At 40.9% G+C, this 25,718-nt stretch overlaps 1 protein-coding gene across 5 annotated transcripts in view; it reads left to right on the top strand.

Moving 5' to 3' along the window:
- Positions 1-3,568: 3,568 nt before the first annotated feature.
- Positions 3,569-25,718, top strand: part of SMARCA2 (SWI/SNF related BAF chromatin remodeling complex subunit ATPase 2) — a 118,377-nt gene continuing 96,227 nt past the window's right edge. For 2 of the 5 annotated variants that reach the window (XM_070938628.1, XM_070938624.1), the window contains exons 1-3: positions 5,425-5,568; positions 16,994-17,250; positions 24,379-24,508. In XM_070938628.1, coding sequence (XP_070794729.1) covers positions 17,026-17,250; positions 24,379-24,508 — 355 coding nt within the window. In that variant the 5' untranslated portion in view covers positions 5,425-5,568; positions 16,994-17,025. Of the gene's footprint in view, positions 3,629-4,037; positions 4,256-5,424; positions 5,569-6,122; positions 6,165-16,993; positions 17,251-24,378; positions 24,509-25,718 lie in introns of those variants that run through there. The other 3 variants (XM_070938625.1, XM_070938626.1, XM_070938627.1) reach the window with 3 other exon arrangements.

Here is a 25,718-nt window from a genome sequence, read left to right as displayed (position 1 = left end):
CAAGCCTCTCAGGATTCGTATAGATATGCCTGCTGATGCGAAGGGTCTTAAGTTTAAGTTTACTTTATTGTCATTGCACCTCCTACAATGAAATTAAATGCCATCTTCAATGTACATCATACATAAGAAAACTATAAAAAAAGACCACACACATCCTTCGCATTCTACACAATTGAACTGAAAACCTGATACTGCATTAATATTGCACTATACAGTAGAATTCAACATAGTTACTGCTCTGGGATAGAAGCTGCTTTTCAGCCTATTGGTCCTTGTTTTTATTGTCCTGTACCATCTGCCAGATGGCAATAGTTCAAAAAAAGGGTGCCCAGAATGAGATGGATCTTTCAGAACGTTTTGAGCTTTCTTAAGGCAGCGGGAGCTATAAAGCTCTTCCAAGGAGGGGGGAGGGCAACCAATGATCCTCTGGGCAATGATATTGACCCTCTGGAGCGCTGTCCTATCTGCCACTGTGCAATTAGCAAATCATACACAGGTGCAGGAAGTTAAGATACTCTCTATAGTGCAGCGGTAGAAGGTCACCAGCAATTTTTCATTCAGTTGTTTCCTGAGAAGTCTCAGGTGGTATAATCTCTGCTGGGCCCTTCTATTAATGATCCTGAACTGAAGAGGATTCCCTGATAAATATTGTTTAACTTTCAGAGAATTTGCTAACTTTTATTTTGCCTTGAGGCTTGCATTACTTAGGGACACAGGTAGAGTCAGATGTAGCTCTCCTATTGTCCAACTGCTTTGCTAAGCCAAGGAGACATTCAAATATATTGGGAATAACAATGAGAGCAACGCAGGAAGACATTTACAAAATTGTATTCCTTACTTATGCTAGCCCTAAACATTGGATGTCCCCCCCCCCCAGAAACTGTTAACAGCTACAGTATCTAGCAACTATTTTGATTATGCCTTATATTTCTATGATAGCTTTACAGTCTTCTATATCTTCGTTGCTGAGAGTATGTTTTTGAACGTCTGCTTGGTAAAATGTTACTCTCTGGCTGAAGTTGAAAGATTTGACATACAAGGCTGGCAGACAAATTGACCTGAATTGTTGTCTGTACTTCACTCATTCTCAGCATAAGGGAAAATGCAGATAAAAGTTTTATTATTCATTACAATTATCTTCTCTTCCAATCAAAGAAAATATATGCAGCTCAGGATTGAACTGTGGAGTCATTGGTGCTGAGCTAGGCTGTTTGCTTATTTTTCCTTATCTGATTAGGTAACTTCATCTAGGTAAGTGTGACTACAATTTGTGTTGCAAAGTGTGGCATCTACAACTCATCTACAGGACAGGCAGAAGATTACTACAGCACATCCATGAATACCAACTAGCTGTCAGAAGACACAATGAAAACTTCTTAATCTCGCAACAGATGGACAGACTTAACCATAGTTTTAATGGGGAAACTGAACATCCTAGACCAAGCTAAATCCAGAGACACTAATTCCTGGAAGCCTGGAATTCAGACAAATCAGCCCTCAACAGACACACAAGGATAAACCACATTTACAAACCATTCAAAAGAAGCAATACAAAAAAATCTAAGAAGGAAATAAAAAAGAACAAAATACATCCTCTCCAACAACCAAATAATTAGGGATTAACTTTTATTATTTATTCATTTTGTATAGCCACCCATGTCAAATCGTTAACTCTGGATGGCAAGCAATCATAAAACCAGTAAAACACAGTATAGTGCAGAAATTAAAGACAACTAGCAGCCAAGAGATCCATCAGTGTCAATAATTAATACCAGACAAGCAGATAACAATACCCTAATCAAGAGATTATCAAGGAGAAAACCACTCCCACTCCCACTAACACTGGCTGGGCCTGCTACTACAGATAGTCCTCGACTTACAACAGTTCGTTTTATGACCATTCAAAGTTACAACAGCACTGGAAAAAGTGACATGACCTTTTTTCACACTCAATTGTGGTTGCAAGTCGAGGACTACCTGTATATATAAACAGGCAGCAAAATCCATACTCACTAGCAATGACAATGTTACCTACCGTGATAATGAAAAGCAAGCATACAGCCAAGCTCAGCAGCAAGGATTCCACAGTTCAACCCTCGCCTGCCTATATTCTCTTTGGAAGAGAAGATAACTGTAATGAATACTAAAACTTCCTGCCCCCTCATTTTATTTGCAAGCCTGGTATTTTCCTTTATGCCAAGAGCAAGTACAGAGAACATTCAGGGACCTACCTCCACACTCACTAGCACTGATGTTAGCTTATCAGGTAATGTCTGTGGAGATTCTCAATCATCCAGGTCACGGTTGTCCCCAGGTGCTTTTCAAGAGGCAGCTGGACTTTCTGGTTTTTCTTTGAAGACATTTCGCTTCTCATCCAAGAAGCTTCTTCAGCTCTGACCGGATGGTGCCTTCCATTCCCCACCATTTAGTCAGAGCTGAAGGAAACTTTTTTTTTTTTTAATTTGATTTATATGCCGCCCTTCTCCGGAGACTCAGGGCGGCTTACAATGTGCTCAGCAATAGCCTTCATCCTTTTGTATATTTATACAAAGTCAGCTTATTGCCCCCACAACTGGGTCCTCAATTTACCTACCTTAGAAAGGATGGAAGGCTGAGTCAACCTTGAGCCTTGGCGAGATTCGAACCTGCAGTAATTGCAGGCAGCTGGTCTTAATAACCAGCTTAATAACAGGGTGCCTTAGACCACTGTACTACCAAGCTTCTTGGATGAGAGGCGAAATGTCTTCAAAGAAAAACCAGAAAGTCCAGTTGAGTCTTAAAAAAGCACCTTGGGGCTTTATCAGAAAAGTGCAAGCAAAAACACCAAGCTCAAGAGAGCATAGAGGACTCCACGATGACCTTCCCTATTAACCTTCCCCCTGCCCTAAGCCACAGATAAACAACTGCTAGAAAACCACCACTGGGCTGAAGTCAGCTTGTTTCTCCCAGTCGCCTTGGTTTGTCCCCCCCCCTCCCTTTTTTCCTTCTTCCCCCGACAAGCTTGCACCAGCAGGCACGGTTAAATTCCAGCACCTTCTTCCACCGACCCCTCCCTCAACTCCTGGGCTTCTCTCTCTCTCTCCTCTCCCTCTCTTTCGAAAGGGGCCAACACGTTCCAAAGATTCCCCTCTGGATCCAAACAGCTGAACCGAGAAAGAGAGAGAGAGAGAGAGGAAAAAAAAAACACCCAGAAGCGTTTCACACGCATGCACGCGCCTGCCCTGAGGGGATGGCGAGGGGAGGGAAAGGGCAGCCGCGCTCGCGCACTCCGACCAGGCTCCCTCGCTCTCTCCACATTTTTGAGCAGCGGTAAGCTCCGCCTTCCCCCAAGCTGCAGCTTGAGTGACGGCGCGCAGTAGCGAATCCGCCTTTCCGTTTCCTCTTCCGGACGGGAGCCCGAGACTCGGTTCGTCCAGTCACAAGCTTCCCTCTTCTCTAGTACGGAGCGTCGGAATGGGAGAAAGCGGCCGAGCCGAGCCGAGAGGCGGGGCGGGAGTTTAGGAAGAGGAGGGAATGGCTGTCATCAGTGAAGTCATATTCATAATCTAGTTCCCCTGGCTGGCTGGATCTGTACTCTGAGTGACTCATAGAGCGGGAGAGATCTAGCCCGCCACTCTCCCCCAGCAAGGTAAAGATCGCTTGCAACTCCTCCCTTCCTTTCCTAATCATCATCCGTCGTTTTGATTTGCCTGCCATGTAGTTGTTGGTATGGGGGGGGGAGGCTTAAGGAAGGGAGGGGAAGAGAAGAATTTAGCCTGTGCATCCTCCGTTCGCCCCTACCAAAAATATAATATCCAAACAGACACCCCCCTCTCCCCTTTCATTTCCTCCGGCCGCAAACAAGTCTCGATCTCCTTTGCAGATCGAAAAAGCGAACGGAAGAAAGTTTTCCTGATCCTTCTTAATAATCCTAATAAACCTCATTTGAAAAAAAGCGGCTGGGTGAAGAACATTTCCTGGGGGAAGGGAGGGGAGGGGAGTGAGAGGATGATAGGCGCTGACTTTGTGAGTCAGCTGAACCTGGGGAGAAAGTCGGGCGAGGGAGGAGGGCTGGCTTGCCCGTTGCAAGCCCGGGCTCTGGCAACGGCAGGCGGCGGGAGAAGCCAGAAGCCTCCGGCGTGGAATCAGCTGCTTACGGGATTTGGCTCCTAAACAGGGAGGGGAGGAAGAGAAAGAGGCGAAGAGAGATAGACCAAGGGAAGGAGCCAGGGACGGATTGCGAGCAGGTATATGCAGGTCCGGTGCGATGGAGCCGGTAGGTTAGCTTTGCCTCCTTCTCTTGGATGCGCTGAGCTGTCTTTGGGGAGTAGAAGCAAGGCTGGAGGGGGAAAGTCCGTCTTTACTCCCCCACCCCGCTCCAGAAGCTGCATTAAGGCTCTGCTGGGGGAAAATCGAGGCATGTGGCCGGCTGGGAGTGCTGGAAGTTCGCGCCGCGTCCTGCCCCGGGGAAGAGAAAAGGCGGAGGCGCTTCGCTGCAGAAGATCCCGGCCGCCTTCTTCGCCCAGCTCCGCCGCAGAGTTTCCCACTGCGGTCGTGAGAGCAGGAGAAGGGAATGGGAATGCGATTGGTTTGCGAAAGGGAGCGGTAGACCCGTCAAAACCGGGCAGGCCCAGCTCCGGACGGTCTCGCTTGCCTTGAATGGCCGGCCGAGAGTGCCCACGCGAGATCGGAGAGCCTCGGGAAAAGGGGGGTGTTGAGAAGCCGGGAGTGATGAAACCAGAGATCGGTGCGCTTTTCTCCTCCCAGTTCGGGCCTCTTCCAAATATCCGGGGTTTATTAGTGTCTGAAAAGTCCACAGCCCCCTTTGCTTTCTTTTGCACCGTAGCCGCCGTCGCGGTGCGGGCCCCCCTCCCCCGAAAGTGTCTGGCATTGCCCGTGTTTGCGTCGTCCTTTTGCTCTCGCCCGAAAGCGGGCTCTCTCCTCTGTTGTGCGACGAAGGTTTCCCCTCTTTTTCCATCCCTTATTTCCTCCGAGGGGTGGGAGAAACCACCGAGTATTTATTGATTTCGAAAGTTGCTGAGTGCCAGTCTCAATCTTTGGGGCTGGGGCTGGGGGGGGGCAAGGAGGCGTCGTCCCGCACCCCGTGATTGGCGCGGGGGAAGTCTTTTAACCACCGGGCATGAATTTGGTTAAGATTCGGCCGAGAAAGAGGGAAAAAGTTGTGGGGTTTAGGGGGAGGGGGTTGATGATTAAGTGCCTAGAAGAGGAGGAGGAGGAGGAGGATTCCGCCCGACTGGTGCCGCTCGCTACTGGTGGCTGAGCATGCGAGCCAGGCTGGAGAAGTAGGAGGGTGGCTGGAGCCAGCCTCTCTCGCTGCTGGGAGAGAGGAAGAGGCGAGGTTTCGCGCTGGTTGGGGTGGATTTTTTTTTTCCTGTCTGTGCTCAGCAATGCAGAGAATCAGGAAGTCACCGCAGCCAAATAGGACTCACACAGACATGTTTGATCGTGGTGACATGATGACGGGGGAGAGATAGGCCCTGATCTGCCATGAAAGCTCGCGATCGGCGCGTCTGGCATCTCACCCACGGCGGGCGTGCCTAGATCTTCTTCGGGTGTCACTCCAGAAAGGTAAAGGTCTCTGCAGCCGTTGCTGTGGGAACCGGGTGTGGGAGGAAGGGAGAGAGAGAGAGAGAGAGAGAGAGAGAGAGACGGCGTGGGGGAGGCTCTTTCCAACATGGACTCGGGATCGCCCACCGGGGAGGGTCGCAAACTTTCAAATCGGCTTAGCTAGATGGGCGCCCCGCCGCTCGTGACTCTCCTTTCAGGCGGGTGCGGATGGAGGCGGCCGGGCATGTTGGCAAACGGAAACTTGAGGCCTATCGACTCTAATCAAACTCCGGCAAAAGAGTCCCTCTTTGCCTCGCGCAAAGCCGCGTTTCCTAGCTGCCGATCGGGTTTTGTATGTCAACGTGGGGAAGGGGGGGGGGAGTCGGGGGCGACAGGCTTCTCCGGGTTCAGATGTTTTAAACCCGAAGTTACAGAACACATGGCGCGTTTTGCCTGCTCGCTTCCTCCTCCTCCCGAGTACGGAGCGGGCCAGCCAGAAGGCCCGAATCCTGCATTTCTTCCAGGCGCGATTCAGAGCGTCGGTTAGCAAACTGTTTCAGCTCCGTGAGATTATCGGCAATTTGCAACAGACAAGAGGAACTGATTAACTCCGCTGGGTAGTTGCTGCTTTTTTAAAAAAAAAAACCAAACTGATTTCTGTACTTGCATTTTAATGTGATTGGGACAATTGTGTTTTCTTTTTTAAAAATAAGGGGAAAAAAACCCACATCCCACAACTATTTGAAAGTTGGGAAATGTTGCAGATTTGAAATGTGGGCCATTTGCATCAGTAACTGCAGTCGCCGAAGTTTGTGAGCCATTTTTCCCCCTGAGGTTACTTTGTGTGTGTGTGTGTGTTGTGTGTGAAGGTGGAGACGGCACGGGGGGCTCTGCGGTTAACATTGTATTTGACATTTGCAGTCTTGTTCTCTGGCCTTTTTTCTTTTGTGTATTGTGTGCTTTAGTTCCTTCCCTTCAGTCCCCTTTAGTTCCAGCCACTAACTCCTGAGGTCTGCAAATGAATGGAGAGCCAGCCTTCCATTCCTTTAGTACTATAACAGCTACATGTTTGGAGGTGGGGCAGCCTTTGCTTTAGGAGTCCACCTATTGTCATGCTAATTTAGGCACACTTTCTTTTGTGAATCTAATTGCCCTATTATTCCCATTTGCCTATCCCCCCTTTCCCCCTTCCTCTAGAATCCCTTTGTTACTGCAGAGAGGAAAAAATAATGTAACAGAAGGACTAAATTGGATACAGATTTTTATGTCCATCTGCAATTCATCAAACTCTGAAACCTAATAATATTAATAACAACGATCCAGTTTTATCAGTTATGGGCATTTTAAAGCAAATTTGTAGTTAAGTGTATCAGTTGGCAAAGAAAGGTAAGCTTAAGGGAGTTGAAGATAATGCTTCCTTAAATAAGAGTGTTTTCTGAGTTTTGATTGAGCTTCAGGACTGGTTATTTTATAGGCTTCATATAGCTTGCACCACAACAGCATTTTCAAAATGACCTCAAGTCTTCTGTTAACTTCTGAAAAGGTTGCTGAGCATTCCCTGTTAGTCAGTGCTTTGACCAACCCTTGATGCTGACAACTGAGAAGAAAAGAAATATTGTAACATTTTTACATGGTTAGGGCTGAAAATATATATAGTATTTTCTTTCCAAAAATGGAATGAAAATTAATACTCTCTTGACACAAAACAGATGTTGAACTTCAGATAACACAACAAATAGGTGTGGGTGGATGTTTTGCACTTTTTAATTTTTCTCTTGAACTATGTTTCTGAACATTACTGCTGTAATCTCAGTGATCCAAGGACACTTTGCAGACTGGAATTTTTTTTGTGTACACTGACATTCAGTAAAGCAGCTTTTCCCAGCTTGATAATGACTCCCAGTTGGGTTGCAACTCCTCACATTCCCAGCCTATACAGCCTTCACAAACAAGAATTAGAGGAAGGAATCCAGACAGGAGAAGACTGCACTGTAGTATATTTATTATATTCCAGTGGGATTTTTTTATTTTGTGTTAGGCAAACTTCAGGTTTTTATTAGAAACAAAAATTAATAGACTATAAATACTGTAAGTCCTTCTAATATTATGGGCCACATCTAATGTAATGTGAGCAGACTGTTTCTCTCCCCAAATCCCCCTGTAACTCACCCTTATGCCTCCCAGGTGACTCTTAAGGGATTTGATGGGCCTGGGGATATAGGCAACAGATGAGCTTATGCGATAATAACTGGTTAAGTCTTTAAGGTGCCAAAATATTCTTCGTTGTTTTGCTGCAGGACACTGGAAACTATAGAGTGTAAATACTGCTTATGTCCTAGAAACTGTAGATTGTAAACATTACCTATGTGTTTCTGAATAAAAGCAGAAGGGAGCAAATTTTTAATTCCTTAATGAGGTATTGAGCATTATTCAGATGTATCATCTTTTAAAGTTATTTTGCCCTTCTCAGACCAATTTAACCAAAAACCTTTATATTTAAGTATATTTACCAGATACTGGTGCTGTTTTGTTCTGTTTCTTCTACACCTGTCCACACTATGTTTTGCATCGCTAGTTGTTTTCCTTCCTGCTCTCACAGATACACATGAGCCATAATACAGTGCTTAAGTAATTGGCGTTATAGTTGAGCAGAGAAGTATACTGTAATTCATTCCTTTTGGCAATTCCCAAGGTAGATTATAGCCCACATATGCTGGAAATTTGAATCTTGCCTACTGCCAATAACACGTGCAAAATGTTGTACCTTAGTTCATGGTGTTTCATGCTCCCCCTAGGGGCCTTCTCTACAATTTGAAAAAAATACGTGGATTGCTTTCAAAAACAATGATTATTTTATCCCTTTTGTGATTTAAGATTGACAGTAATTAGTGTTCTCTTAGTGGATATTCAACCAGTTTGCTATTAAAGTGGAGACAGAGATACTAGGCATGCCTTTAAATTCAGAATTAAAGACGTGTAGGAACAGTTAATAGGATAGCTTTCCATGTGTTTAATGTTTTTTCTTCGTTTTTCACATAATTTTACTAGAAAGCTTTGGGATTGCATGCATAGTTTTGCAGCAAGATGTTCTGTCTTGGTCAAAATACTGCTTTGTTTCCTGAGATTGCTTGTATAGTGAATCTTGCCAATTATTCACTTGGAAAGATTTATTCCTCACCTCCTACTTGTACCTTTATACAAGTATAAAATTATACTTGTAGCATAAGTTTACTCCTAGTGGCTGGTCTTTATGCAGCTAGAGAAATGAACACACTTTTGAATTCAATTAACTATTTCTCTGGACTATATTGAGAGTACCTTCACCTATGTTCTTCAGCGATACACTGTAACAACTCACATATTCAATGTTGATGCAGGTCTTGAAAGTCCTGTGTCAGACTACACAAAAGTATCCTTATGGATTAGACTATTTGATGTATTCACTGAAGAACAAGAAGACATTGACTGTTAGAAGTCTGCTATTCAATTTAAGTGCAAACAATCCCGTTCTTTTGAAAAAGAACATTTCAAAGTAAGAAAATGGAAAACTCTTTCAGATGTCAACCCCCTGTATTTCAATATGTACTGATATCAGGATGTAGATGAAGGGTCAGCTGAAAGGGAAATACTTGGAGAAACTTTGAATTACAGCTTCAAGTGATTCTTTTTAGAGCAGTTTTCAAAAGTGAATTAAAATCTGAAACATTAATGACAGAAATCAATGACACAAGTTGCTATCACATCCTAATTGGCTGCAAGTGCCCTTTGTTATCTAAAGATTACAGGTCTCAGATTTAAGGCTAATTCTTGACTAGTGGAGATTTATAGTAAACCACCAACTTTCTAGGTTTGGCAGGGAAATAATGTACAATCATTGCAATTCTACTGACATAATTGCAATGGCATTCTACATGGAATGGAATCTATATTATAAATGACCTACCTTTTTATGAATATACATCTGCTGCAGTAGCATGCCTTAGATTTGTCCCCTCTTCCATTCCTTCAAGCCAGCAGTAATTACGTTAACCCCCCCACCCCTTCTTCTATATTCCATTTTTTAATTACAACCCAGTCCTTAGTTAGGGTTTAAACTTATAAACCAGTGTTCCCAATTGTGTCACTTTCCATATTATATTGGGTTTTAACTCTCAGGCTGTAGAGTTTATCTATCTGAGTGTTGTAGATTTCCCAAAACTGGGCCTGTAATCACCTAGGCCGAGAGCCTGCTTCTCCTCCTTGTATTGCTGAACTGTAATTCAGTAGAGAGTCACTGCATCCCGTCTCCTGCCTTAGAGCTAATTTATCTTGAATCCTTTACAGTTACACTTCTTATTTTTCCTCGATAGAGGATGTCACTAGGCCTTTATTTTGGGAAGTGGCAAAGGGATGATTTTGTACGACAAGAAGGAAAAGTGAAATTGCATCTGGACTCTATTGTTAGGTCCTAGCATGGAAACAGCTTCTCTTGACCATATCATGTAACAAGGGGTTATTTAAAGGAAGTGGGGAAAATCTTTGTGGCTTATTGCCTATTTTTCCTTTATTGGAGGCTATTTTATTTGCAATTGCTACAAAAGTACTTGACTAGGATTGTACATAGAAGAAAGGGAGAGAATGGGATTGGCCTATCAAAAAGAAAGGCTAATAATACAAGTAGTCCTTGATCTACAACCATAATTGGGCCAAAATTTTCTGTTGCTAAGAGAGGCAGTTGTTAAGTGAGTTTTGCACGATTTTACAACCATTCTTGCTGTAGTTAAGTTAGTAACATGGTTGTACGGTGAATCTGGCTACCCCATTGACTTTGTGTGTCAGAAGGTCACAAAAGGTGATCATATGACCCTGGGACACTGTCCTAAATAAATACATATCAGTTGCCAAGCATTTGAATTTTGATCACGTGACCATGGGGATGCTGCAACAATTGTAAGTGTGAAGAACAGTCAAAACCATTGTAACTTCGAACAGTGGTTGTAAGTCAAGAACTAGCTGTACAGTAAGCTAATAAGTCATATGGTGTCTCTGGCTTTGTTTTGTGTGTGTGTGAGAGAGAGAAGGGGGTGGGGAAACTAAGAAAGAAAACAATTTTTATTACAAGAGCCAAGGTGGCGCAGTGGTTAGAGTGCAGCACTGCAGGCTACTTCAGCTGACTACTAGCTGCAGTTCAGCAGTTCAAATCTCACTGGCTCAAGGTTGACTCAGCCTTCCATCCTTCTGAAGTCAGTAAAATGAGGACCCAGATTGTTGGGAGCAATATGCTGACTCTGTAAACCTCTTAGAGAGGGCTGTAAAAGCACTATGAAGCACTATATAAGTCTAAGTGCTATTGCTATCTCCATTCTCATTACAACTACTTGCTAGAGTATCTCTGTTTTTAAAAATCTGATGGATGAGATTTTTGGAATAGGCTTAAATATACAGAATATGGTTAATAATGGGAAATAGCCATTACACAAAGTGCTTTTCGGTCCCCCAAAGAGCCAAATCTAATAAATGTTTTTTCAGTCTTCTCCTGTGATACAACTTCTACATGCTATTTAAAAAGTCTGAAAGTTGTACTCATGTGGCATTGTTAAATGCCAATTTATGAATGTAAGACTCCATAAGTTACTATATGTAGCATAGTACAGGTAGTCTTTGGTTAACTATGGCAATTTCCATTGCTAAGCAATGCGGTTGTGAAGTGTGATTATATTGACTTGTTGCTTAGTGATAGCAATTCCTGCACTTCCCAGTTGTAATTGTTAAACAAATCACATGTTGTTAAATGAGGAATTCACATCATTGCCATTTGCAACTTCCTGCTGATTTCCCTGTAAGAAGCCAACAAAGAAGGTCACAGATGGTGACCATGTGACTACAGGGATTCTGTGATGGTTGGAACTTCGAGAACCGATAGTAAGTCACCAAAGGTAACACTGGTACAAGTTCAGTGTTGAATGATTTGTCATAAAACAAGGACCACATGTAATGCTTAATAATGACTCTCTTGGTTATTATACCCAAACATCATGGATACAGATTGCCCTCAACTTAAAACAATTTGTCAAACCTACAGCAGCACTGAAAAAAGTGACTCTATCATTTTTCACACTTAGAACCATTGCAGAATCCTCATGGTCACATGATCAAAATTTGGACGCTTGACAACTGGCATGTATTTATGACAGTTGCAGTGTCCTAGGGTCATGTGATCACCTTTAGCAACCTTTTGACAAGCAGAATCAATGGGGAAGCCAGAGTCGCTGTGCCACCAATGTTACTAACTTAACAACTGCAGCAATTCACTTAACAACAGGGGCAAGAAAGGTTATAAAATAGGGCGAAAATCAACAAATGTTTCAGCAATAGAAATGTTAGGCTCAATTGTGGTCGTATGTTGAGTACCTGTATATGTATATGTCTACCTTGTTTTAGATAGCCCTTTTGGTCTTTTGCCAATCGGTTTTATTTTATAATTTTGGCAACATATCAGTAATACAAATTATGCTGGCATTTTGGCATTGATAGGCTTCCCCACGTGTACCAGGCCTTTCTCATGAATTGTTCATAATTTGAGACATTGTTTTTCAGTCTCTATTTCAACGGGAGACATGCCACTGTAGACTAAATGTGTGCAAGAAAAAAAGAATCTTAATTTAAAATGTGTTTAAAAGAAAGTGATTCCGGCCATTACATTTATCTCTTCATTTTCATCTGACTTCTTTTTTATCTGGCTTCTATTTTTTTCTCATCTGCACTTGCAATAATAACTTGTCAGATGAAACTTGGGAGATTTTCACAAGTGGGAGCAATTGCTATATTTGTATAGGTATTTTTTTACTACTCCTCTATGTCTGTATTAGGAGGGTTTCTGGAACATAATGAAAACCATCCAAATCTCTCTATCCCTGAGAGATGGGCCAATTTCCCCAGAATAATCTAACAGATGTGGTTATAACATGTGCTGGGAACACTAGAAAGAGCACATGGTGAGACGTAAGTGCTGGGAGCAATGCCGGCTGGCACTGCATGAAAGTAATGTAACTTATATTGTAGGCATGGTTTGCAGGAAAAGACTGAAGCTCAGAATTCAGTCACTCCATTAAAAGGATTACAGCAGTTCTGACTGCAGTGGTTCCATTTTATGTAAATACAGGCAGATTTTGCACTTCCTGATACTGAATGTCAGGCCTGGAAACCATCTTTTGTATTGGGCCTTCAGACCTGCCACATTTACTACTGTGGGAAATTGGGAGGGGTGATTGTATGGAGCATGGGTGATATATAGTCATAATAACATTCCTTTCTCAGAGGTTCAAGGACATCTTGCCCTGTACCTGGGATGCTGGAACTGGGAGGCATCTCCAGTTGAGATGGTGCTTTGATTGGACCGTGTGATAAACTTATGGGTGTTGAGCAGGGACTTAAACTTTCCTTTGGGTGGGGAAACCCTGGAAGCTTTCAGATTCGGGTTTCCCCAGATGTGCCAATAAGATATCTCTAATAAAATGTAACTTTGGGGAAATTCAAACCTTGGAGTTTTCTTTTGTTGGGGGTGTTACTTGGAACCCTGACACCGTATCAATGTGTTGTCAGTGCCCATTTGTGTGCTGAATGCTACTTTTCACAAGAAAAATGCCTTTCATTTAAGATTTATGTGCAATTCAGACCTGTCCCCAAGCATGACACTGGGTCAGCAGATCCAATTTGGGAAGAAAAAGAACAAAACTCTGTGTATAGAACATAAAACAGTATTATGTCTCCAAGCTTGCAGTAGATGGTCCCCAATATTTTTTTATGGATAATCTTGCATGTGGTGGCACAGTGGTTAAAATGCAATATTGCAAGCTAACTCTGCTCACAGCCAAGAGTTCGATCCTAACTAGCTCAAGGGTGACTCATCCTTCTGAGGACCCATATTGTTGGGGTCATGGTCAATATGCTGACCTTGTAAACTGCTCAGAGGGTGGGGTAAAGCACTATGAAGTGATATATAAACCTAAGTATTACTGCTATTGCTGTAGTCTTAGAGGTATCTCCAGGATCCAGTGCATTCATCCAAATGACAGAAGCAGTGTTGGGTGTTTGTTGTACAAATATCTTTCCTGCTCTATATTGTGTGCAGTGGCATCATGTCTGTACAAATTCGTGTCACACAAATATTGTGTGCCGCAGTAATATGACCCTGCCAAGATCCCTTTGCAGATGCCTCTGGAATATGAAGTAGTTCTTTAAATAAAGTAAGAGTAAGTTTACCCTTATTGTTCACAGAATAATTCATTATTCACTGAAATAATGTTATCCTATGAGGATGAACAAAAAGAATATTGAAACAATTATACAAGGAATTCTACTCAAGGGGCTTATGTGACAGGACAGATTGAAGAGTTGACCCCAGAATACAATTCTAGCACAATTGTAACAGTTGGAAAGATGTTCACACTTTTTGGCCATCTAATGTGGTAGTTTTAGCTGTTATGCTGAAGCAGTTTTTAACTGTGGTTAACATTTACCAAAACAATAGAGTAAGTTTGCAGTAGCATACTGTTTGCCAAGAATGCGAAGCCGATTGCAGCTTTAGTTGAAACACCGCATGCTGCTTCTCAGGATAGTACTATGAAAGGGGTTATTTAAATTTAAACTGATAGCAGGGCCATTTTTTGCTTTACTTTTTTCCCCAGAATGTGGGCATTTTGATACACAGAAAAGGAAACCTGGTGGCCCTCCAGAAGTTACTGTACAATAACTTCCAGCAACCCTCACCACTGCTAGGCTGAGTGGGATTGCTAGGAGGTGTTCTTTTGTGAGCCAAAGAACATAGTTGTTTTACAGTGCCCCTCCCCTCCAAAATGTCCTTGTAGGTACCATGTAAATGACCTAGTAGCTATAGTTATGTACATATAAAGCAGATCCTTTTGTGACAGTGGTTAGTATTGGGTGGCACAGATTAGCCCCTGGGGTGTTCTGTATCTTTGTTTAAAGCTTCAGAGGTATTTCCATATCTTGCCCTGCAAGGAATGAGCTCCCAAGGCCATTTATTTCAAGTGAGTTTCTCTTTAATGTGAAGTGAATGACCACTCTTTTCTGCCTTATCAGAGAAAAGCATATTAAGCCATAAGAATATGAAGTTTTAGAAAAATTTAGTAAAACTGTTGAGTATTGTTGCATATTCAGGCGCTCTCTTAAGACACTAATCCTGATCTTAAAAATTCAGATAGTGGGTGCATGTCTTGTCAGCTTTGGGGGAATTAGTTCCCAAATAGTGAGGACCCCATAACTAGGTCAGAGGTCACTTCTGAAAATAACAATGGGGTGCTTGGTCTGACAGGGTGCTTGCTAAGAACCTGCTATTGCTAGATTGGATTTTATTAAGTAGCTTTCGACCTGAAACTTTGGGGCAAAAATAACTCTTTGCACTTAGCAGTTGTAGGAACTTCCAGCTAATAATTATTTCCCTTTCCATAACTTGTATGCCATGTTATAAATTTGCTTGCCTCTCACTTCAGGGTTAGAGCAGAGGGGGCAACCTTTAGGCTGCATGCAGCCTCTGAAAATGTCATTTTCCATTTCCTCCCGTAAAACCCTTGAAATATCATCACCTTTCAGTGATGCCACCTGCAGCTTTTAGGCTGCAAATATTGCATACTTGGCTTAGTATATGTGGCAGCAAAGATGCGGTAATTTACAGATATGTTGGATTTCAACTCCCATCACCTCTTAACTTGCATGTCTTTTGGTTTTTTATATATTTATTTTGTTTTATCAACAAGAAAAAATGCAAAACAGAAAAAAAGAGAAACATACATCCAACACTAACAACTGCAAAAAAAAAAGAAAAAAAATGTGTACAAAAAGAAAAAAACCCAAATATCAAATAAATGTAACATTAAACAGATAGAACCCACCCCAGCTGGATGCTGAGAAAGGAACAAAACCCCAAGAAAACTGATAAATTCTCCTCTTTACATAATGGGTCTACAATTATTTGATTTTTGATTGACTTAACAAAAATACTATATTAAATAAACAAATGTTCCAAGTGAGGGGATCTCTATCTGATAATCAAATCGACTCAACCTCTAATCATAATATATATGAAAAAAAAACCCAAGTCAACAGGTTAACCCAAACATTACACTAATCTTCAAATCCTTCTGTTAACCATCTGTTATTGTATTTGACATGTCCACAGATGGCTTCCAGTCTCTTATAAAACTATCTAGTCCATTTTCTCTAATCAAAGCATCTCTGCTAATTCAGTCATTAACTTGCATGACTTGAAAGTCAATGCATCTGGGGGGCTCCAAAATGGGGAATGCTAAATTTTACACGATGGGCATATTTGTAAGAAGCAGAATATTTGTAAAATGAGTTAGTCTGAGCAAAAATATGTCCCATTGAGAGAAGAGATGGTCTGCTTACCTTTTAGGAGAGTTTGCTCTCAATTGAAATTTGGTTTGGTAGGAGAAGGAAGGCATATTAAGTATGTTCACCTTGAATTGTTTATAAAAATAATAAAGATGGGATCAATCTCTAAATAAATAATTTTTTAAAAAATTTGATTTATATGCCGCCCTTCTCCGGAGACTCAGGGCGGCTTACAATGCGTTAAGCAATAGCCTTCATACTTTTGTATATTTATACAAAGTCAGCTTATTGCCCCCACAAACTGGGTCCTCAATTTACCTACCTTAGAAAGGATGGAAGGCTGAGTCAACCTTGAGCCTGGTGAGATTCGAACTTACAGTAATTGCAGACAGCTGGTGTTAATCACAATGCTATCAGTCTGCTGAGCCACCAGGCCCAAATAAATAAATGGTATACAATTGCAGTCTTTGGGAATGTATAACAAGGCGTATCAAATATTAAGTTTGTAGCATGTCTTTATATTGCTTGATGTAAAAAGGCAATAGCATGCGCTTTGGCATTAATTGTTTTTGTCTAGACAATTACTTTTTCTGACAGACACAAATATACACTCTGAATGACATTGTTATTGTTTGTTTATCCTTGTATTTATTATCCTGTATAGTTAATTGTTAATAGGGAGATAGCGAATTTGAGAATCATGGTATTTATAATAGCTACTTTAAATAAAAAGGAATTTAGTGACTTTCTTTTGAAAACCTGATAATTCTTATTTATTTGGGTATATACTTTATATAATCTTCCTTTCAATGCAAGACTCCCAAGGGGATACTCAATTTAAAAAGCAAACAAACCATGTATTATAATTTTCTTCCAAAAGACTCAATTTATTTTAGCCATGTTTCATAGTGGACTCCCGATACAAATGAGTAACTTCACTTTGACATGTACTTTATTTTGATATAGAACCACTTGAAGTTCTTATGTTTCAAGATGAATCATGCACAAATTATTTCTTTAAATGTCGTATATCTTTCTTTCCTAATGGCGAACAACTTAAATTTAGATGTGTTCTTTTTTCCCTTCACTACAGCTCAATCACTGATTCCAAGAGAGACAGTGTAGATGTCTACACCAACTGATCCTTCTACAATGCCTCATCCAGGCCCTTCACCAGGGCCAGGGCCATCTCCAGGACCTATCCTAGGTCCCAGCCCAGGACCTGGGCCATCACCAAGCTCAGTACATAGCATGATGGGACCAAGTCCTGGACCTCCAAGTGTACCACATCCAATGCCATCTATGGGACCGGGTGATTATTCACAGGAAGGCATGCACCAAATGCACAAAGTAAGTATTACTACCAAATGTTTTCTATGAACAGTTGTGCTGAAAAACTAAAACGATCATTTTGTCATCCTAAATATTGCTATCAGTTTTATATATGCAAGTCATTCATTAAGACTGTGATCTTGAGGTGTGAATTCCAGAGCATAAATTAAGACTTGCTTGTGGCAGTTGTGGTTAATGTTCCTCAATGAGATAAGTTAGCATACGTTGGAGTACATATGTTTAAATTCAGTACAGCATTCTTTGAAGTGAACGTGTATATGATTCACCATAATTTTTTTTTGGAAGAAGGATAATATTTTAGAAGGTAAAAACAGAATATTTCATTTTTAAGACTTACTTCAAATAGGCACTAGTTTCTTAATACCCTATGGGATTTTAGTGTAACAATATTTAAGATCCAGGAATTAGAACAGTGCAGTATTCTGCTCATAATATAGGTTTATGAATGCCGTAGTGCCTTAGGAAAATAAGACCGTATCCAATAATGTAGAATGGTATCATAATTAAATTGGAGATTTTCTTTTCCTTCTTTATTTGGTGTTCTCTCTTGTTTCAGTATAAATTTCTATTATAGTTATATAAGATTTATTTTATTTATTTATTTAAAACATTTATATAGCCACCCATTTTTCAACCAACTCTGGATGGCTTCCAATCAATAATTAAAAGACATATCAAATTATATTAAAGTTATAAAGCTCAAAAGACCAGTTAGACTTAACCATAACTAAATGTTCAGGTGGTCAAGATCAAACAAAAAATAGCTTTCTGTGATACTAAATTGTCAAGATTTTTTGAGATGTTCAGAATCTTTCATATACTAGGCTTAACTGCCAATAGGTCAACTAAGAGTATACATAGGATTGTATATCTGGATGGGGAGGAACAAACTCAGACTCAACCCATCCAAGACCGAGTGGCTGTGGTTTCCGTCGTCCCGATATAGTCAGTTGGCGCCATCTCTGACTATTGGGGGCGAGTCGTTGGCCCCCACAGATGGGGTTCGCAACTTGGGCATCCTCCTGGACTCACGGCTGTCTTTTGAAGAGCATATGACGGCCGTAGCCAGGAGGACTTTATCAGGTCCGCCTGATTCGCCAGTTGCATCCCTTTCTGGATCGGGACTCGTTACGCACGGTCACTCACGCCCTTGTAACCTCACGCCTGGATTATTGTAATGCTGTCTACATGGGGCTCCCCTTGAGAAGCACCCGAAGGCTCCAACTGGTCCAGAATGCGGCCGCGCGGGTGGTAATGGGAGCAATGTGGCGCTCTCATGTAACCCCCCTCCTGCGCGAGCTGCACTGGCTCCCAGTGGTCTTCCGGGTGCGCTTCAAGGTTTTGGTTACTATCTTTAGAGCGCTCCATGGCTCAGGACCAGGGTACTTACGAGACCGCCTCCTGCCACCAATAGCCTCTCACCGACCAGTTCGCTCCCATAGAGAGGGACTCCTCAGGGTGCCATCGGCCAAACAATGTCGACTGACGGCCCCCAGGGGGAGAGCCTTTTCTGTGGGGGCACCTACCATCTGGAACGGGCTTCCCCCGGAGTTACGAAACATCCAAGACTTACGCATTTTCTGATTTTTGTTCTCTAGTACAGATAGGAATCTTTTCATAAATATCCACTTGTGACAAGCAAAGTTCATCCTTCTTAAGATGTAATGTAATAAAATGTAATTAAACAATTGTTATAATGTAAAGAATAACTTATAATTCCAGCACAGTAGGGAACATTTTTTTTTATTTTAGGAGCTATATTTTTTCTTCTTACTTGCCAAGGTGGTTCACAAGTGTCATAGCTATTGATGTGATATTAATTAGTGGGCTGAACTAAAATTTTCAAATCCACTTTTTCCCATAGAGGAGCTTGGGGTGATAGTTAAAGAATAAAATGTTGCCCTTCCAAAACAGAAGAGTGCTTGATATGGTGTACAGTTGGAGTTTTAAATGGCATTCATTTGCTTCTCAAAATCCTCATTCCCAAATTTAAAATAAAGTCTGCAAGTTTGGCTTGTCAGCCTGGACTGCAAATAGAGTATATCTGGAGGGGGTATCTGCTCTGTATGGACCACCCATTGTCTGCTCAAGTGCATTTTCTTCCTCAATAGCCAGAGAGTATGCTTACAAACTATAGTTAGCAGGCATCTTTCACTGTGGCTTCTCGCTCATCCTGTTGTGGCCCACCAGCGGCCAGCAGAGCTGGTAGCAGGTTCGGACAGTGAGGAGGCTGGGGAGGAACATGGGCCAGTCCTGGAGTCTGGGGAAGGCTTGGATGATGGCTCTGAGTCAGAGGGGGGGCCAAAGCCATCTGGTAGTTCTTTGCTGCCTCTGGAGTCTCTGGGTCTGACATCAGCGAGGCAGAAGAACAGCGTGAGCCTGTTCCCAGTGTGTGCATGTGCAGAGCTGCCAGGAGACAGGAACAATTAAGGAAACAGGGTCGACTTGGGAGTAAGGCTTGGAGATGATTGGCCCCTCCTATAAGACATAAAAGAGAAGCGAACGGGACATGCGCTTTTGCAGGAAGCAATTAGTTCATCTGGCCGATTCAAGATTTGAAAATTCTGTTTGTGACTCTGTGCCAAGTTTGGCCTTGCCCTGCGTCTGGAAATTAGCTCTTTGGCAGCGTTCCACGTGAGATAGGTGGGTGTTGATAACCTTCCTATGAACGGCTGTTTATCAAGCCTTGTGGACTGTAAATGAAAGTAATTTACAGCCGTAGGGACTAAGTTTGTGCTGTTTAATTTCTAAGGAAGCCTAGGTCAGAACACATCCCTCTTGCCTGGAGAACCATTTTTTTTTTTAATAAGAATCAACAAGACATTAATTAGCAAACTCAATGGCTCATTATGGTGACAAGAAAAGCAACAGAAAATGCTATATGGGAGTCATCCTTAGATTCCTTCTCTTGTTCTAAGAAAAAAAGACAGTAGCAATAAAAACAGTTTACCCACAAGTCACTTTCCAGTCCACTTTCAGTCTCTTCCTTTTGCTGCCTCCAAATTTGTAGAATCTTTGATGACTGGAGATCTAAACACCCATACTTTTCTTGGTATGGAGGCACTTAATAATAAGGTACTACCAGATGACAGGGGCATTGAATCAATAATTACTGTCTTAGCAACAGAAATACTCTAATAAAGGGTATAAGCAGTATTCTGGTCATCGGATGTCCTATTAATTTGGTTATGGTCAGGATATTCCTTGTGCATCATTTCTTTTGCTGAGACAATAACAGTTGATTCTTTTCCATTTTCTCACTGTCATCATGAAGGTTTTGGCATTCTTTTAGGTCTGCAATTCGACAGGCGGGTGCCTACTTCATCAACAATCAACAGCCTCAAGGGAAGTCTTGTCTGCATTCAAGAACTGAACACATTGATCAATGTGGAACCTTTTCCTTTTTTTCCCTTTGATAAGTTTATAAAGATAAACAGGCAGCTCTCCTGAAAGACCAATAAAGCATAAGTGTTGCTTAGAAGTTTTGTTTTTCAACACAGCAGGATATGGAAGATTTAAGTGTAGATGCCTTGTAGATGCCCTCCTTTGTAGATTCATTGTCCCAAATGAATGCCAGCATAGTAGCATTGAAGTCTTCTTTGTCTATTCAGTTTTTGCCAATCCATCCTTCCTGGTTTGAGGAATTTAAACCTTTTTAAATGGCTCTTGGAACCTCTTCTGACCATGATTGTTGAACCCTTAACAGCACAATTTCTTGCTGATCTGAATGGGAAATAACACAAAAACTCTAGTATAAAAGCTGAAACCAGCATTATAAAAATAGTAATTTTTAAATGGCTTTATTCTAGTTACAACTCTTTTCTTACTTCTCCCAAAAATATTAAATACAGTATATGTCTCTGGGAAAGACTAAGGACAAAAATAATCTTTCAAAATTCTTATAATCACCTCAATTGTTTTAGGATTTAACTATCTCTTGGAAACTGTCTGTTAACTTTATCATTTGCATTTAGCAGACAGTTCATTTATCACTTCTAAAGATGTATTCGCTGTGCCTCAAACTGCTTTTATAATCTGTGATTTGGTATTTTTTTCCCCTCCATTAGAAGGATGGGATGGATAAAATATGACCTTGATTGGGGATAGAATTTTTCTTCCATAATACTTCTATCAACTGTGCAGATAATTAATATGTGTTTTGCAATAAGAATGAAGTATTTTTAAAAAATCAATGTGATTTTAATTAAAAAAAACACCTTTTGTTGAAATCAATGGAATTTTAATTTGCTTAATTTTAGATGGATTATCCCTAATACAATGTTCATGATCTTGTAAACTTTCTGAAGCACTGTTTCTTTTTCTTTTTCTTTTCCTTTACATCAACTCTTTTCCAGGATGACTTTGAATTAAATTATTTTGAGATGTCTCATGCACAACAGGCATCCATTATGATTTAGAAAACAATAGAAAATATTGATAGAGGGCAACACTGATTATTGGTGGCAGCCTTTTGTTCCCAGTTGTTGAAGTTGATTAAACCCGAAATATTAAATAAATAGGAATTAATGTTTTGTATTTCTGTGCTGCGCAGCGCCACGTGCTCAAATATACTGCAGTTTTAATTCTTTAATTTAGCACTTGGGTATTGGATTGAGTAACAGCCTGCTTGTCTCTTGATTTTTTGATATATTAATCCTGTTTTTGTAACTGCTCAAGACTATTAAGAGATGATTAATATGCATCAGTTTCTCTCCTGTAATTAATCTCTCAGGGTTTCCTCATTCCACCTTCTGGCTTCTTTTCAGTTCTTAACTGATCTACTTAACTGTCACGGAACTTTCTGAATCTTTAAGAGTCCATATTAAACAAGGGAATAAAACTCCTTGCATCAGAGAATAATATACGGTTGAGTGTTTTATGCCCTACAGATACAGCCATTCAATTTTCTTTGTATCTCAGCTCAACTTTAAAACAGGAAATAGACATGTAGTGCTTGTAACTTTAGAATATCTTGTCCCAGATTCACCTTTGATAGGTCTCCATTGTAACTAGCTAAGTGGACTTCCTGAAAGAATTCCTCTGTTATTTTCTTGATAACTATGAGTACTTTCCTCAGTCTGTTTTAAGGATCAAAGCTTATCCAGTTTTTGTACATTGCTAGCTCTGTAGCTTTAACTACAAGTGGGGAGGGTTTTTTTGGGGGAAAAAAAACAATACTCTGCCATTCTAAGTGGAAAAAAGGGTATTAAATAACCCACTGGAACAGATACATTTAAAAATGGCAATTTTGTATGAAGAGTGTTTGTGGCAGATCAAAAATCAGTAAATTCTGAGTTGCACCCCAGAAATCTGGAATTCTTGTGTTTTTTCTCCTAAGTTTTTAAATTTCTTTAATTTTTATTCCTTTAAATCTCTCTCTTATCTTTTCCTATCCTTCCCTTTTCCACTTTCCAATTCCTTCCCTAGCAGTCAGTCTGTATGTGTGTGCCTGGGTGCACGCTTGTGCTCACATGTACACACACACATTTTGGGATCTAAAACCTGATATGGGCTTGGCTGAGAGTTGTTGTGAGAAACCTGAGCCCTTCAGCTTTGCATGTATGGAGAGGAGACAGTCTTTAGAGAGCTGCACATAATGTTTGTTTAGACACTCTCAGAGCAACTATTAAATGTTTCTTCCCCTGAAATAGCATTTCCCCTGGGCTCTCCCCTCACAAGTGAGGAAAATCTTTTTTATTTTACCCTCTGTTGATGATTCAATTCAGAAGCCTTCAGGTTTCTTTCCTGGCTCCCTCCTCCTCCTTTTTTCTCTTTGAATGCAGGGTGGGCTTCACCTTGTCCTCACATGGCAGCCTCTCCTGCCTCGTGCAGCTGACCTTTCATTTTTTCCTCTGATGGCTCAGCTTCTTCCTCGTCTTTCCCTTCACTGATAACTGATTCTTGAATACAGCCTTGCTTTGCTTGTAAAGAATGGCTTTTGCTGGAGTTACGTGACAACTGAAAAGTGCTTTGTGAAGTTACCTACAGGTAGTCCTCGACTTACGGCCACAATTGAACCCAATATTTCCATTGCTAAGCAAGATAGTTGTCAAGTGAGCTTCCCCCCATTTCATGACCTCTCTTGTTGTTAAGTGAATCACTGCAGCTCTTAGGTTAGTCATACGGTTGTTCAATGAATCCAGTTTCCCCATTGACTTTGCTTGTCAGAAGGTCATGAAAGGTGATCACATAACCCTGGGACAATACAACTGGCATTAATACATGCCAGTTGCCAAGCATCTGAATTTTGATCACGTGACCACGGGGATGCTGCAATGGCCGTAACTCACTTTTTTCAGTTGTTACTTTGAACTGTTACTAAATAAATGGTTGTAAGTCGAGCACTACCTGTAACTTCTTTTGGTCCCTTGGGTACCTGAAAAAAAGATTGACTGCTGTAATGAGAGAAAACACTTTTTTTTACAGCATGGTAGTAACTATTACATATAAAAATTAAGCTTCATTCCCAGATTCATCCAGATAACACAACACAACCATTGCTGTAAATTCTGGAAACTGGACTATTCACATGGAGGATAGTAAGGTTGGGAAAGGGTAACTTTTTTTAAAAAAAAAAATCTGGTTAGTAATGCTCTGTAGTTAAGAACACAGATTATTGTTGATATTGCTGCCAAAATATAGCTCACTACAAGTGTCTACATATAATAAATGATTGGGGGAAGAGAAACAGAAGAATGTTAGGGCATGTATTTAAAATATCAATAGCTCAGCCTTCCCTTGCCACTTCCAGAAGTGTGGTGGTTATAACTCTCATAGATCCCAGCCAGTATTAAAAAAAAAGATAAAATTATGTAATTTCAGAAAATATTACTGCTATTGCATATTAAGGTCAGTTTCATTTCCTACTAATGCTGACTGTGTTTTTTATTTTCTTTGATGTTTTCATGCACATTTTGGTCTGATTTTAATACTATTTTGTGCTTGCTTATTTGTATGAGTGTGTTTTAAGTATTGTAATTTACTATAAATCTTCAAATGGAGCAAGCCAAAGCAGCACATTGCTTAAGCCTTATTAGAGGCAGGAAAGAGACTGGAGGAAAGGCAGGATGTAAATCCAAGAAACATAATAAGATTTTTTTTAAAAAAATTGTTTTGCTCTTACAGCCTATTGATGGTTTGCATGAAAAAGGGATAGTTGAAGACCTACACAACAGCTCCATGAAGGCTGCAAACATGCGACCACCTCTTCCTGGCATGGGACCACCTCAGAGTCCAATGGATCAACACAGTCAAGGTTTATAGTTTTGTCCTATTTTAGATTATTCATAAAATTGTGAAATTATATATCTTTTTTGACATGAGAACTGATAGCTTTTAAGCCTTGTTGCGTTTGTGTTACAGATAAACCTTTAAAAGTATAAATAATACCTGGTAGAGGATGTTTGCTTGAAGCGATAAATTCAAAGTGATGCAGAAAATGAAAAATTGAAACTTTTGTTTTTCTTAAGTATTCATCAATGTCAAGTACTTTAAGATCTAGAGAAAATAATATGTGGTTTGCTCATTGCTTTGAATAAGGAAAGCCACATGCTTATATTGGAGTAAGGTTGACTATGGCTGCAGGCTTGACTGGAAAATTGGAAAATATATTAATAGCACTAGCATTTAGGCTGATATACTGCCCCATAGTGCTTTACAGAAGCAGTTCGCATGAGCAGCTCAATTTACGCAAGTTGAATTGTGCACCCATGTACGGGCGCTGACCCACCACTTGTGCAAATAGAGCTGCACACTGGCCTGCCACTCACTGGGTCTGGTTCCAAATAGGCCACCGCCTGGTAGTGGGGTTGGGGACCTCTGCTTTACAGCCCTCTCTAAGTGGTTTACAATGTCAGCATATGGTCCCCAACAACCTTGAATCCTCATTTTATTGACCTCAGAAGGATGGAAGGTTAAGTCAGTCTTGAGTCCCATCAGGATCGAATTCCAGCATGTGGACTGAGTTTGCCTGCAATACTGCACTAAGCACTGTGCCAGCAGGGCTCCTTATATCTGAGAAGACAGTGGCTTTTGTTTTTTGTTTTGTTGTTGTTTTTGTTTTTTGCTAAAAACTGCACGTGATTGAGTTTGACTTGAAGGACACTTTATTTTTTTATCACAATACTACTATCCACAAATACTTGTATCTAATAATAATAACAAGAAAAAGGCAATGGTAGTACCAAAAGTAATAGATGCCTTGGATGGAATGCCAAAACAATGTCACTTGAACACCATGGGCATTGACAAATTTATCATCAATCAATTGCAAAAGGCAACTTTACTCAGAGCAGCTTATATCCTGCAAGCATACCTCGTAACACCATCAAACAACAACAACATTTGCCTATCCTAGGTTCTTGGGAAGGACTCAGTAGGTGGATAAAAATGCCAAATCCAATCAACATCTCACCGACTCTGCAGCCAACCATAATAAAACCAACCATTGTAGCTGAACATGTACA

The sequence above is a fragment of the Pituophis catenifer genome, unplaced genomic scaffold (assembly GCF_029215685.1).
Source record: "Pituophis catenifer annectens isolate HBS135680 unplaced genomic scaffold, rPitCat1.0.hap2 SCAF_2, whole genome shotgun sequence".
Taxonomy (NCBI): Eukaryota; Metazoa; Chordata; class Lepidosauria; order Squamata; family Colubridae; genus Pituophis; species Pituophis catenifer.
This window is presented reverse-complemented; position numbering and strand designations above follow the sequence as displayed.